Source organism: Panthera tigris, chromosome A1 (assembly GCF_018350195.1).
Source record: "Panthera tigris isolate Pti1 chromosome A1, P.tigris_Pti1_mat1.1, whole genome shotgun sequence".
NCBI lineage: Eukaryota > Metazoa > Chordata > Mammalia > Carnivora > Felidae > Panthera > Panthera tigris.
In genome coordinates, this window is record NC_056660.1 from 156,937,901 (window position 1) to 156,954,150 (window position 16,250).

The 16,250-nt window shown below is 35.5% G+C and overlaps 1 protein-coding gene across 1 annotated transcript in view; it reads right to left on the reverse strand.

Moving 5' to 3' along the window:
- The window catches only part of ELL2 (elongation factor for RNA polymerase II 2), a 70,151-nt gene that overhangs the window by 40,034 nt on the left and 13,867 nt on the right, over positions 1 to 16,250 (reverse strand). The window contains exon 2 of the mRNA XM_042990472.1: positions 13,312 to 13,359. Within this exon, the coding sequence (XP_042846406.1) occupies positions 13,312 to 13,359 (48 nt within the window). The remainder of the gene's footprint in view (positions 1 to 13,311; positions 13,360 to 16,250) is intronic.

Consider the following 16,250-nt stretch of genomic DNA (forward strand, 5'->3'; position numbering starts at 1 on the left):
TAATTATCTTCTAGATGGTTATGTGATTTTGTTAAGAGGCAGAATGCCACAACACAGGCTCCTCTAGAACACTGAAACTGTTATCAAGTAGCAAAATATTTTATCCCCTTGCTAATAATTCACTGCACTGACCCATTAAAACAAACAAAAAAGAAAAGCATGGGTTTCATGAAAAAAGTAGGTTTCTTGAGAAGTCTGTAATGTTCTTTTCAGGAAGATAGGCATCTAATGATGAGGATGAAAACTCAAAAGCACTAAATTATGAGGACTATCAACAGTGGGAAAGAGAAACAGTAAAATAGCAAAATATATACAAAGTTAGAGAATTGAGTAATTATTTTTAAAAGTTAGAGAAATAGAGTATTTATATTTCAAAGAAAGTCCTTGAATTACCAAAATAAAATTACCAAAATAAAAAATTTTCCCCACTATATTGGGAAAGATAAATAATATAATGAGTACTCAAAACCACTCCTAGCAATATCAGTGGAGACAGTAAAACATATGACAGTATTTCAACTATTTCTTAAAATATTGCATTTTACCTGTGCCAGATATTATCAAGCAAATCACAATGTCAAACACTTTTTAAACATTACCAAATGATTATTTTTGAAATTAAGAACATGTATTCAGTATTGGTAAGGGAAAACACCTTGTGACAGGTATTTTCAAACAGCTCTGGAAATAAACAGCAGCAGCTTTTGGGGGATAGAGGGGAACATGTGGTAGCAATTTAGCAACAGTTATCAAAAATTTTAAAAACATTCATATGTTCCGACCCAGTAATTCCGCAACTAGGGATCTAACCTGAAGAAATCATTAGAAATGAAAATAAAGATTTACACAAATTGGTTATCAAACCATTACGGTTGTATAGAAACTATATAAGTAATGGGAGAATAGCTAAAGAAATGTTAATCTATAAAATGAAATGTTAGGTAGCTATTTTTTTTTTTAATTTTCAGTGTTTTTATTATTTTTATTTTTGAGAGAGACAGAGTGTGAGAGGAGTAGGGGCAGAGAGACAGGAAGACGCAGAATCCAAAGTAGGCTCCAGGCTCTGAGGTGTCAGCACAGAGTGCGATGCAGGGCTTGAACTCAGGAACTGTGAGATCAGGACCTGAGCTGAAGTCAGATGCTTAACCGACTGAGCCACCCAGGTGCCTCTAGGTAACTATTTAGAAGTAACTTTTCCTATTTCGTGACATAGGAAAATGCTCCTATGTTAAAAAGAAAAAGTAGGATATAAAAAAGCAGCAAATACACCGTGACTACAGTTTTTTAAAACTTAGGTGTAAATATAAAAAAAAAAAGACTAGAAGAAATCCAGCAACACCAGCTCTGTTTTTCATTGTCAGGACATTTACTCATCTTTGTCCTTGTATGTACTTTACATACAATCCTAAAATGTGCATTCATTTGTTTTTCAATCAAAAAACAATAAAGACTGCTTTAAAAATAATTAGATTTTAAGTTATCACAATGACATTTGCCCTTCATGACACTATCACTTTAAATATATTTTTTTTAATTAGAGATTTTTTTTTATAGAATTAGAAATTGTGAAATGTAAGACTATCCAAAATTAATCCTGAATACATGATTATCTTATGCTTCAAGTTCTCTATGAAGGAACAAAACACTACCTTCCTTAAAAAAAAAGATAAAACAAAATACCAAGCCTCCCTAGAACAAACTTATGAATAACTGTGGAAATGTGAAGAACGGAACATTGTTAAGTACCATCCCTCATTCCTAACCTGTGAAAACTGACTTGAATGAATTACCAACACAAGAGAAAATTAACAAGCATTCAAAGAATTTCTTAGTATTAATTAGTAGAGTATTACCATATTTGTGAATATGGCTATGTCTTATATTCTCAGTCCAAAATAATATATCCCCAATATTAATTTATTGAATGATTAAACACTAAGCTGTGTAAATATTATAAAAGATTGCCCCTTTCCTCTATGGCTACTATAAGTACCAACCCTCTAATAATACTACGGGCCCAATTTAGTTATCCTACTGCAGGTTTCTACTGCATTCTGAGTTTATTACCTAAAAATCCCTAAGGATTTTATCTTTTTAAATTCAGCTGACTGCTACTTTTCATTCCCATAATTTGTCCTTTCTAGACAAAACCTATTCCTAGGGCATGTCACAATACTACTGCTCCAAAATGTCAACTGTTAACGCCAAAAGAAAAGTGGCCTTTCCTCCCATACCCTTGTTAACACCAATAAGTCAGCTTGTACTTTCTTTCCAATGGGGAGAAAGATCACAGATGGAGAGAAAACTTTCTTTCTCTATTGATAGATGACAAAGCAACTCTATCAAGTAGTTGACAAGCAAGATATTTAGCTGGTGTCCAGCTATAGATAACTTTTCAAGACCTGCCTTCTTTATTTTCATTGTCAACATGTTTTTTAAACCTTTAATATTCAGCCTTTCTCCTAGATTCTTGACATATTTAAACTTGGCATCTCAAAACATTTATGTTTATAGAGTGATTAGGAAACACAAACATATATATATATATATATATATATATATATATATATATATATATATATATCATGTAAATTATTAGCAATGACATTTTGGTGTAGAGCATTTCATATTTACTTTGTAGGTTTACATTTGTGTTTATGTATTTAAAAAAATAGTATATATAGGATATGTTATTACCTACTGATTAACTAGGAAGATGAAATGACAACTTAAAAAATTTCTTACCTACATACATGGACAGTCTTGCCATTTACCACTTACATGTTCTTTTATACCCACTAGGAAAGTCATATAGCCCTTTAGAAGGGTCTAGAATAATATGGCCTATACTTAATTTTTGGTATTTCATTTTGGTAATTTTTTTGTTGCTACCATAAATGAGATCATTTTTATGTTGAAATTCTAATGGCTAGCACTTAGAGAGGCCAGTGATTTTTTTTTTAAATTGTATTTATCATTTATTGGGCATGTTTCATGTGCCAACACATTGCTAAGCTCTAACATTACTGGACAGTGGCCTATGTAATTTATCTTTAGATGGGAGATAAGGCCAAAGAAATGATCCAACAAATAACAGGAATTTCAAAATCTGCACTCAATTACATGCCTTCCTACTAGCCTCCATACACAAACCTTCTTTGCTCCTATCTAATGCCAATCTCTCCTCTGAGCTACTATCTCTCCAACCTACAAAGGGGCACTGCTCTAGCAAGTCTTTCTTACATTATCAACTTTTGCTTTCTACTAGATCATTCCCATCCATTTACAAATGTCCTGTTCTTTCTTCCATTTTGAAAGAAATGTCTCTTCGCTTGAGCCACCCAATGGTTTTAAAAGTTATTTCTCAAGTGACTACTTTACTGGAAGAAATCCTTAAGTTTTTAAAGTTTTTTACTTGGTGTACTTGGATTACCTGCAGTTACTGGCAAACTTATCGATTATCCATGGCTTTTATTTCATTTTCTTTTCCATTACTGAGCATTCTCAGAATAATGTTATATTACAGAGAGAGTAGTGGGCATGTGTACTTTATTGCTAACACTAATAAGGATATTTCTATTGTCTTATGACTAAGTGTGGTAATTGGCTATTAGTTTGATAAAGATATTTTTAATCGTGTTAAGGAAGAATTCATTCTATTCTCTACTTATTGCCTTAAATTTTAATTCAGATTTAATACTGAATTTTTATCAAATGCCTTTTAGTATCTGTTGAAATAGTTCTGGATTTTCTCATTTAACCTATAAAGATGACAAATCACATTTAAGGTTAAGGATAATGAGAACAAACTATGTATTATTTGTTTCTACAAAATAAATATAGCTTGAGAGTCATGAAGTTTGATGATAAAATGAATACCTATGAAGTCACTGCCCAACTTAAATACATTAGCAATGATCTATCTAACCATGTGCTCCACACTTATGCCTGCCTTTCTCTATCAAAGGTAACAACTACTCTAACTTTTATGATGATCATTCCTTTTTTTGCTTTCAATAATTTTATCACATGTGTGTATACTTATACAACATATTAATTTTGCTTGTTACTAAGCTTTATAAACATGCTGTGATGCCATCTGCAGTCTTCTGCCCACATGAGTTTTTTCTGTTGTATACTCTTCCACTGAATCAATATGCAGTTTATCTCTATTAGTTTGCCATTATTCTTAATTAGTGTGAACAAAATTTGGCAAAAGGAGCTTCAAATTCCCTAAATGTTAATAATTAAAAGTACCAACACACATAAGTATTCGTAAGTTAACCAGTATTTTTAACAGTTAAAAAAAAATAACTCTTTAAATATAGCTTTGTACCAGAATTCCATCTGTAAATACACCTTTCTTCCTTCTTACTACTGAGTTTCCAAGTATAATTAAATCCTATAAAATGTCCTTTGGAGTTGTTTCTTGAAAATCCTTTTGTTCCAAATTCTCAGATGCCACTGATTCTTGGAAAGCTCCATCCTGACAGAATGAGGTATGGATTATTACCTGAACATCTCACGTATAACATGTCCCAAACGAAACATACCCCCTGTGCCTCCTGTCTCAATCTGGTTTTTTAATCTATTTTGGGTTTGTAGAATAGTCCCATCATCCAACCAAATATTCACCATAAATATGGAGTCTTGACTCCTGCTTTACTTCCTTCCCAAATAAAAAGAGTAAGTCAGGGAGGTACTGAATATGCATGTTATGATGTAAGTCTGACTACATGGTTCCCTGGCTAAAATTTTTAAAAAAGAGGATAATCTCCTGCAGTGCTTTTTTAAACCATAGACTGTGACTCACTGGCGGGTCATGACATTAATTTAGTGGATTGTGATTATGATTCTTTTAAAATGAAATAGAATAGAATATATCAAACTACACAGATAATAAATATTGTGCTGTGAAACTTCTGTTTCAAGTTAGGTGAATGAGTACACCTATAGTGTAAAGGTTCATAATGTGAAATGTTTTTTCTTACCATGAATTGTTTCTAAATATGTTTGAAAGCAGTGACTGCAATAGGTTCCACCCAGAAAATAATGAAAACTGTGAACCTTCTCCTGAGAACAGAATGTACATACACACCTTTACATACACATATTTTTATCATGTTCTTCATTATAGTGAACGTAGCTATCGTAAGAAAGCCTAGGGAAAAAAAATTTTAAAGTCATGATTTCCAGACCTCATCACAGACTCAGGAAATTTTATAAATAAGAAGCATTGATCTCCAAGGTAAAATTAAAATTCTTTAAGAAGGTGGGAACATTTGATAAACCTGTTTACCACTTTGCTCATGCTGAACTATTGGACTGAATGGCATTTTCTTCCTCCTCTGATCAGCCAATTCCTGGTAATCCTTCAAAGCCCAATTCAAACATTATTTCTTCTCTGAGACCTTCCTGACTTTTGCTCTTCCTCTTGCTGGTTGGGGAGATGCTCAACAAATGTTTACATGAATGAGAGAATGAATAAAATGCTTGGTAAACATTTATTATAAGCAGGTGAGGATCACTGTAGTGATGAGAACAGGCTCTGGAATCAGATGCTAGAGTGGACTGTAGGCTCCTTTATTCACTAATTTGTATGAACTTCAAAAACTAACTTCAGAGCCCTGATATGTATACACACCAGGAAAATGAAAGTATCTGCTTCACAGCATTCCTGTGAGGATTAAACTAGAGTAATATATGTAAAGTGCTTAGTATAGAGTACTTAGCACTAAATATTTATTGTAATAAATATTAATTTTAATTGTAATTATTGAAAAATAATTCAAATATAAATTTGTTTTCAAAACAAATTACTTTTATAAAGACTTTTAGCTTAAAAACAAATTTGAGATTTTAGCTTCAAATTTTTGTTCCTTCCAGTTTAATTTTTTTTTAAGTTTATTTATTTTGAGAGAGGCAGAGTGAGTGCATACACAAGTGGGGGAAGGGCAGAGAGAAAGAGAAAGAGAGAGAGAGAAAGAGAGAGAGAGAGAGAGAAAGAGAAAGAAAAAGAGAAAAAATATGTAGGGTTCGATCTCAAGAACCATGAGATCAAGACCTGAGCCAAAATCAAGAATCAGACACCTGACAGACTCAGCCACCCAAGTGCCCCCGTTCCAGTTTAAATCACAATTCAAGAATGGTTGTAAAAATATACTCTTCCCTGTAAATTCTCCAGATTATCTAACACAGGGAGCTAACCATGGAAGCTAGTCAAGGGTGGGGTCAGAAGAGAAAACTTTTGAAAAGATTTTATTTAGATAAAATCTTATCACACAACACACAGACACTAAATACTTCCACTGCTCTGCTGTAATTCACTGAGTCTACAATGCCAGCAATTGTAAGACGATTTATGATTTTATGTGCTACCACATAATATAAAATGCTGACAAACTCTGACACAATACTAAGATGCCAGTGAGATGCATTCCAATTCCAAAGACATTAAATGTTAAAGAAAATCTCAAAACACTGTTTGAAATAAGATCTAGGGCTTGGACATATTCTACTAAATTGTTTTTCTTGCTTATTTAAATTTCGACTTTTAAATAAAGCTCTTATAAGCTCATCTTGTATGCCTAGAATAGTGTCTTGAACATAGTAAGAGGTCAAAAGATATTTAAGTAATGCTCATGATCCAAATTTAGGGGTGGTTTGGCTGTAAGAACCACAAGGTGTTATAGAATGGCAAAATATTATTTTCCAGGCTTAAATGAGTGCTATTTAAAAAAAAAAAAAATTAACGTTTATTCATTTTTGAGAGGCAGAGCATAAGTGGGGGAGGGGCAGAGAGAGAGAGGGAAACACAGAATCTGAAGCAGGTTCCAGTCCCTGGACTCTCAGCTCAGAGCCCGACTCAGGGCTTGAACCCACAAACTGTGAGATCATGGCCTGAGCTGAAGCCTGATGCTAAACCACTCAGGCGCCCCAAGTGAGTGCTATTAAAGTGACAATTTCTGTAACATAGGTGACTCAACTTCACAAGTTTCAGTTTTTGGTGGGAAACAAAAAGGCAAAGCCATCAGTGGCAGATTTTATTGACAACCAGATGATGTCAGTTAGGAACAAGAGCTGGCATTTCAAAGTCCTATTTACCTTTGTCTACACAGTATCTACTGTGGTGCCTGGTACACAGTGAGTATTCATAAATACTTATTGAATGCAGACAGTAAGCTTAACTCACTGCTAAGAATGCAATTTATGGTATTTGTGGCTGCTTCAGATTTCAATCATAGTTCCAATTGCTGCTTTCCAAAGTAACTGCAGTTTGGTGAAGGACACAGCAGAATGCCTGCATTCCTGTTTGTCATCATATTTCGGGAGGCTTGTCCTGCTGTAGCCTACATTTGAGTCTGTGTGAGGGTGTGGTAAGCAAGCACTTCGAGATAGTTTCTGCACGTACCACAAACAAAGTCAAAGTCATCTTCCCACCCTCTGCCATCTTGCACTCTTCCAGAGCAGGGGATGGGCCTGGTGCCTGGTGCCTGTAGTGTTAGCCAGCCATCATGTGAGGCATGGATGGTGAATTTAGCTCACTGCTCTCCTTCTTTAGAAACCCTGAAGCTAGTTCTTATCTAGAAGAAAAGGAGGGCAGAGGTGTGGCAGCATAAAATATACAAATTGGTCAATTTACAATAGCTTCAAACTGTGTCTGATTCAATTGCGTGAAATAAAATAAGTTTCTACAATGTCAGCCCATATTCCTGGTGAAATGAGATTTTATATAGGTATGAGTTTTATGTCATATATTATATGATATGCAAAATTATAATGTTATATATAATATAATCTTATATATGGAAGTTAAATATTTCTTTCAAATTAAATTATTGTATTAATGTCTTAGTAAATTAACACATGGTTGAAGAGTTATAATTCAATCAAATATTAAAATGCTATCTATTCATGTCAACCACTGTAACATTAAAAAGATTAAAGCACAACTGCCATTACAAAAAGATATAATTTTAACATCCTTCTAGTATTAATTACACTCAGAGCTGAGTGTATAAAGGTAGTTGTTAGTCAGCAACCTTTGAGCAGACTGACTAAACACAACCATTGGCCAAATCAGTGGGCTAGCCAAACCAAAAACAGCAGGGGAAAGCAGTCAGAGTACAGGCGTATCATCTAAGAAGGAATGGCAGTGTTGGGGATTTATTTTTATCTCTGCTGCTGTTTCAAACGGATAGTTATCTCTGCTTCCCAGGTAGCAAGTACGTTAGAGAAGGGTAGTTTGCAGAAAGCATTTGTAGGTGGGTTGAAATTGCCTACTAATTTCAAATACTGTATAATTTAGTTTTTCAGACCTGATCTCCCCAGCCCCGCAAAGAAAAATAAGCAATTGACAAAGTATTTCTGAATGCTTACAAGAAAAATGCAACCCTCTGTTCTTTAGGGTTAATGACTCTACTGCAAGAGTTTTATAGCATTATTCAAGCCTTTAAAGTTAGCAGTTAAATGCTGATTTAATCTTCAGAAGGTCACAGTGCCTTTTGGAAGACATACATTTAAAACTTGTTTGGCTGGCTATTCCTTGTTCATTCCTGGAAACGCATGTGTGACTCACTATTTTACAGGAGACACTACATGGTACTTACAGAAAATATTTTCTATTTTCAGGTCTCCTCTTAAAAATAATTTCTAGGGGTGCCTGGGTGGCTCAGTCAGTTAAGCGTCCAACTTCAGCTAAGGTCATGATCTCACAGTCCGTGAGTTCGAGACTCGCATCAAGCTCTGTGACAGCTCAGAGCCTGGAGCCTGCTTTGGATTCTGTGTCTCCCTCTCAATCTGCCCCTCCCATGCTCATGCTCTGTCTCTCTCTGTCTCAAAAATAAATAAAAACATTAAAAAAACATAATTTCTAAATTATGTATGCTAAACTAGCTTCTATTTTCTAAAGCCTCTGGGACTGCTGATTCTGAAGTAACCAATTTTATTAGAAAATTTTGGAACATTCTCACAACAAATACTGAAGTCTGGAATCCTATTTACTGTGACAAAGTTAACATTATTTCTTACTGCCCTGGGGTAGTCATTCCCTGGACATGAGTCCCTGAGGCTGCAGCCAAGTGCATTCTGCAAGGCCACCAAAGGCCCATGGGATGTGGTCATTATTTGCCATTGAAAACCTTGCCATTTCACTTTTTATCTGAATGATACCACAGATTTACCTTTTTATGTATATGTACATAGATTTTAGTAGGCCCTCAGGAATTTTACATACCTATCACCAGGATGTGATATTTTGCATTTAATGAAATCTTTGTTTAAAATGCTGATTCATACCAATCAGAAATATACACATAAGCCTTATTTCCGACAGTACCATTTATATAGAAGTTCTGAATGGAAGGTTCTGGATAAGTCCTACATTATTAATTCTTTCCTGAGTATTAGTGTATATGTGTTTGTCAGACTCTGAGTTCCCTGAGGGCAGAACCCATGTCTTACACATCCTTGTATCTTTGCACACTAAGCACTTAGCAAAGTACTTGGCACCAGTAAGGACTGAAAGAATGTGCAGTAAATAAGAAATAAATAGCACAACAAACCTTTTAGCACAACCATTGATTAGAAATGTGTTTAAAATTAGGTTAGCACATAACTGCATCAGTGACAACTGCCATCACTTAAAATCATGAGTTCAGTTGCTCCCAGTGCCTTCCCTCTCAAAGCTGTACAGTATACTGGGGAGAACTTCCCCTGATGGTGTCAAGACATACACCGTAACTATGCTCTGTCTCTGTTGCGTCTTTAGACAAGAAACTTTCAGCAAACATAAAAATACAGAGTGTAGTTTTTAAAATTTCACTGGAACAAACACTTTTGGAAATTTTTCCCCTGCTACATTTGCAGAATCCAGCTAAAATACAAGATAACTGTATTTCTATATTTCTATAAAAATACAAATGATTTGTATTAAAGCTTACCTGACAATCAGGAGATGGCTTTTGGAAACCAGGTACATTACACCAACACAACTCTCTGAACATTATAACTTAAAACACCTTATTACTATAGCCCATGTGAATCTTTCCTGCTACCTTTTCTGTTCAATTAGAATAATCTGTAGAAATTTATAATCCTAATAAACCTTTAGTTATGAGTTTCCTAGGTATCATCAGAACTGTGAGGATAATTGGTTGATCCATACCCTTCAGAATCCACAAGGCATTTTTGGCTGATTTATTCAGCTCCTGATATTTATGAGTTTAGAAATCATACTCAACTGCTCCCATAGATATTTCCTCATCTTTCTGAATCCAGAAAATGCCTTCAATGACCACTCAATTTACTGAGCACCCTCTTCCACTAAGAGAAAGGGGTGAGATGGATTGTGAAGGACACAATTTACATTTTTTTATGATATAAAAGCTGCAGGCCAACTGTGGTGATAAAAATCTAGGTAGTCAATGGTTCTCAGCATTTTCACTCCTTAACAGCATACTGCTATAGTTTGTTTAATGTTCCAGGCTACATTTATTTAGAGGAAAATTCAACCTTAGAGAACATGTTCAGGCACAAAAATAAATATGCTTAAAAGTTAACCTGCCAAGACCTAAATTCTGACCTTCTAAAGACATTACCGAGGCAAGAAAAATCCTATAATTAGTTACTAGGAACAGCAATAGCCACGCCGTGCTTAGCATCAGGGAAACGAATTACTCTTAACACTAAATGTTCACTTTTGAAATGATGTTTTAACAGTACTTCAGTTTTAACAGTACTTCATATGTTTCAAATATGCGTACATATGACACTACCATGATAGTTCATGTCTATTTCCAATCACATATGATGTAAAAAGACTATAAATTTCTTAGATTCGCCAAATCCTTTCTAGGAAAACTTTCAAAGTTTCTGAAACACTGTATTAAAATATAACTAAAATTTCTCATTACGAAAAACTATCGTTTGTGGGAAATCTAAATTTAAACCTTCTTAAAGCCTTCTTAAAAGTTCTAAATATTTTCCACATAGGAAAACTGTAAGCATACTTCTTCAGAGCTTTTAAAGCAATCAGCACAGGCAATGTTAAATTATCATGGCTCTCGAGAATAACAGAGGAGCACTGTACATAAGACCCTCACATTTGTGGCTCTGCGTACTCCCTGTAGGCTGTGCCAACCCACTCTCTCCCCTGTAATGACTCTTTGTTTTTACTAAGTCCCAAAAGGCTGGTGAGAGCTCTGCAAAGAGAAGGGGGGGAAGGGTGGATGGAATGCAGCTGCAGGCTCAGAAACAATGCTGAGTCCATATATTTTGTTCCCAGTTAGAATAATAAAAAGGGGGCCATGGGTGGAGGTGGAGGGGTAGAGGAGACAGAAAGCAAAGTAAGCAAGGTAGGACCAAGTATTCCATTGCTCTCAGTCTACACCCTCCTGCACCAACACCCGACCCAATCCAATAGCCATTCATTTGGATTAAAAAAGCTTATTTGTTAAAATTCAAACACCATTAAGATTTAAACCTATCAGTCATTTACATCTAAGTTATCTTTATCAGTGAACTACACCCAGGCAAGGAATGGAGTAAGGAGAGAGAATGGAGCTAGCAAAGATACACTGTGGAAGCCTGGACACATGAGACAGGAAAGCTTGGGGGAGGCAGGTAGAATTCAGAAAAGGATGTCCAAGTTCTCAAATAAAAACAGCCACTTTTGCAATGGTGCCTGGGGCCTTTTTGGGGGCACCTGGGATGCCAGAAAAAAAAAAAAAAATTCTTTCGAAGACTGCTAAAAGCTGCATGTGCCTGAATCAAGAGTTTGGAAGGTTGCACATGTTGGTTCCTCATTATTCAGTCTAACTTGATGCCTCCCTTCTAAGAAAATGTTCTTGTCTTGCACTTCCCTGGCCTTCATGTTCTGATTGGGAAAACAAGGAATTAAGGGAAGAGGCTGATCCCAAACAAGGTAACAGCTGCTAGTGAGGGAAAAGCAGCTAAACATTACTCTCTTCTCCCAGGTCTTGCCCTCTCATCTCAGATAACCTTTTATCTGAAAATCCTTGGATCCCTCCAGGGCTCACAGACTGAGGCTTGCCTCTGGAACACCCTTTCAGATATTAGTGATACCATTAAATTTTGTGAGAAAACTTAAGAAGCCTTAAGTAAACAACCAAAACCAATACCTCAAAAATAGAGTCAGCAGGTGCTAAAGACCACCTATGAAGCTATAAAACAAAATTCAGAAGAATGCTAATAGTAATTAGGATCCTATTCATGAACACTCAGTTACTAGGCAGAGAAAGAAAAACAAGACTTCATTGTAAAGCTATCATGTAGAAGCAAAGCTCTGAAGTCCACACACAAACACCTCCTTGAAGTTAGCATTACTTAGAAGTACTCTTAGCTGGTATTGAATGATATAATTAATCTCTTGACTCTTGAAATGTTTTCAAGTTATAAAGTTTAGAAAGACTGTATTTACATTGAGTTTTTGCATTTTGTGACAAATAAAAATTCACAAATGTAGATCTACAATCTATTTATAAATGTAGGAATATGATCTCTCTCCCTCAGCTTGCACTTTTTTTCCACAGCTCTAAAATCCATTTACAGATATTCCAAATCTCCATACTATAGTCAATATATAGACACAAATTCAGAAACACATATTAATTTAAGGGAATGGATGATTGAGTCTTTATTATTAAACATTAATAGTAATAACTTTAAAATAATACTGATAACACTCCTGTAAAGTTTATCATCCAACATAAACATAAAATTCATAGATATATTTTATTAGGAGTTTATTATGCTTTTAAATGCAACAAAAAAAAAAGACACAGTACTTTGCTTATTCTGTGTACTGGAAAAACTCAAATTTCTTTGTACATTTTGTTTCTTAGTATGTATAATCCAAGAAATTAAGTCTACAGATAGCAAAAGTTCACTAATAATAGCAATCATGTAATCAGAACTTGCCTGAAATTAATTCCTCTTATGTTCGGTCAATTGTGGTAAAAGAAACAAACAAACAAACAAACAAAACGTTTCTCATAATACTGACTCATGTGTTATACTTTGAAACAAGGTAAAAAAAAAAATCCTGTTATTCATGATTTAGGGGGGAAAAAACTACTCTCAATAAGTCTCTGAATTATTTTTTAAATAAATCAAGAAAAGATAATTCAAGTGTATTAAAGGTGTCAGAAATTTACATTTAGTCATGAAGTTCACAAAATATGAGTGATCTTATATTTAGAGGCACAAATGAAAACAAATTTTAAGAGTTTCAATATAATAGTATGTGAGAAGAATATTAGATTTTCTTGCTACATCAGTAAGAGTACTCACCCCTTGGAGCCCTTGGAACTGAATTGAAGGTCGAAAAGGAATTAAATTCTATTAAAAGAAACATAAGAAAAAAACAGGTCAACCTTGGTTATTGTGTCACAGAACTAAATGTTTAAACTTTAAATCTGTGTATCTGGTCAGTGCTATAGTCTGTGAAAGTATCTTTTCATTATATACTTAGTTTACATATCATCATATTAAAATGCCTTAATGAACAATACCACACACACTGTTGACATTTCTCTGAATCACACAACCACAGGTATATTTTGGCAGTGTAGTCAGGTTTTTTTAAATGACTGACACAATTTGGCAAAAAATGATGGCTACACTAACTCAATGTTACATTAAAAAAACATATCTTGCTTAGTTTCTAAATATGTTTTTAAATGGGGTAATGAGAGGGAAGAGCTAATTGGAAGAACTTTATAAAACTCTAACAGGATGCTATAAATGTAAAATTGAAGTATTTGATAATGAACTATGGTTCCCAGGTTCTCACAATTTACCAGAGGTTAGTTTCTACTTGAGGGTCAAACAGATGACCAGTTTTCTCACAAGATTTTCACCAGGAGAATATAATTTCTAGAACAATTTTTTTTATGAGCTTTGTCCTCCTCATAACTTTAATATTTTATCATAGAGTTGTGTATTTAGAAGAAATGCGGTAATTGTGAATATCTGCTGTAGTCTCAGGCACGATTTCCTGTATCCAAAGTCACCAGTATGTTTCTCTACTGGAATGCTTTTCTGCACTCCTGTGAGGCTAGTTTTAATTTCCTCCTTGACTCTTTGCAACCCAGAAGCTGTCTTCAGCTCACCACTGGAATTTGAAATTCTCTATCAATGTCATCAGTTCTTCTTGGTCAAACAAATGCTAACTTCTCTCAATTTTCAAATCGCTCACTTCTCTTTTGGAGATCACAACTTCCTTACACTTAGAGACACCAGTCCTCCTGGTTCTTTTATCATGTCTTTCATTTCAAAAGCAGTACTCTTTGCTTTCCGCTTTCTGGATCCACTCTCCCTCCTGGAGGCTCACCTCACCTGTTTGGCGATGACTTTGAATCTCTATTCCTCAATTCTCTTCTCTCCACAGCCTAGTACTTATCACTGCCCAGGAACATTTTGCATTAGAAACTCTTAATAACAGCAACACTGGCAAACTAACTTCCCTTCCCCAGCCCTCCCTCAACCAAAATGGCACCGGTTTCCTACTTTTCTGGCAAGGGTACTTCTATCTTTTTGGTTCTCTGGGTTCGTAACGTTAAATTTAATTTCTAGTCTCTTTTCCCTCACCCCACCCATATTCTATTAGGCCACTATACACTGCTAGAATTACAGAATTCTGAATCATAGATAATACAGTCAAGGCGTATCCCCCACCAGCCCTGCATCCCATTCATTAATAACTAAATTGGCACCAGAACCCGGGACTCAATCCTATTTTGCCAGGCTCTTTTTCTTCTACTGCCTTGTGCTCCACACACATCTGCTATGGGAGATTCAAGAGTATGAGGGCCCATTCCTTCATGCCAGAGTTCACAATTTAGTTGGGGAACATGTGAGAGAATGATTAAATACTAGGTTAAGTACCACTAAAAATTCTCAAAAAAGGAGAAAAGAATATGGGTTAGAAGAAATACTAGAAAAGACAAAGAGCTTATGGAAAAGATGAATCTTAGTAGCAATTTTGAAAAAAACAAATTCAAGGAAAGGGAGTGTCCTCAACAAAAAAGCAAGGACACAGGAATGGATATTGTGTGAGCAAAGGGCAGGTCTCTGTGTGTATACAGAGTTCTTTCACACTTGAAATACAATACAAAGGATGAGAATTGGACCTGCCTAATCTTTCCTTGACCTCAAAATTTGTCTTCAGTTTTAGCTTCTATACACTACAGAATAAATAGGACAGTAATTTAAATTTCAGATCTCAGGATTTCAAAAGGTTTATCACCCTGTGAAATAACCCTGCCCTAATCTCCTCTATTACTCCCTCAGGGATGGTCTTTAAGTCTTGCCTTTGACAAGATAAACAATTGGAGGGGCTTCTAATTTTTGGAATAACAAAGTGAGTTGCTGAAAGAAGTGTTTCAGGGAAAGCAGCTCTTTCCGTCATGTGTAAGAAAGAGGGAGAGAGATGGATTGAGGCTAGGGAAAAAGATTAGACATCAGTTCCAGGGGATGCTTTATTTAGAAATACTCTGGTGATAAAGGCCTAAATTAGTATGACTTCATCCACAGCAAACGAGATGGTGGAATGAGCAGACTTTCCCAAGGAAGAATGATAAAATGTGCTGAAAGCTTGAATATCAGGCACCAAAGGAAAATGAAGCAAAAGTGGCTTCAGGGCTCTGAATAATCATCTCTGGCCAGTCAGCCCCAAATTGCCTCATATTAGGCTCTTAGTCTCTGCTTTGAAAACCCCTGGACTGTTTCAGGTCCCTACCACTGAACACCTAGATAAAGGCCTTCCTTCAATTCCTTCCAAATGCTGCCCATCATTCAAAGAACTAGCAGAAGCTCTCTGGGATACCATCTCAGCATAGCACACAGGCTGCAGTGGGTTCCTTCTCAGTGGGCTCTATCAAAGCAAAGCAAACTCCTCCACTTGGAAAACAGCCTTTCCATCTACAGGACCAACCAGTTTCATCTTCCACTTCCTCTCAACTGTGCCTCAGCCACTTTTCTCTTTCTTTTTCTAAGATTTTATTTTTAAGTAATCTCTACACCCAACATGGGGCTCAAACTTACAACCAGGAGAGCAAGAGTCACATGCTCCACTGGGCACGCCAGCCAGGCACCTCTTCCCCTCTATTACCTCCTTCCTTTCCTTCCAGATGGCATGCCTTCCCAAACACTGTTTTGTCAATCCATAGTAATAACGTATTTAACATTCAAGTTTCAGCTAGGCCTTCCGTTGGATAAATCAGGAATCA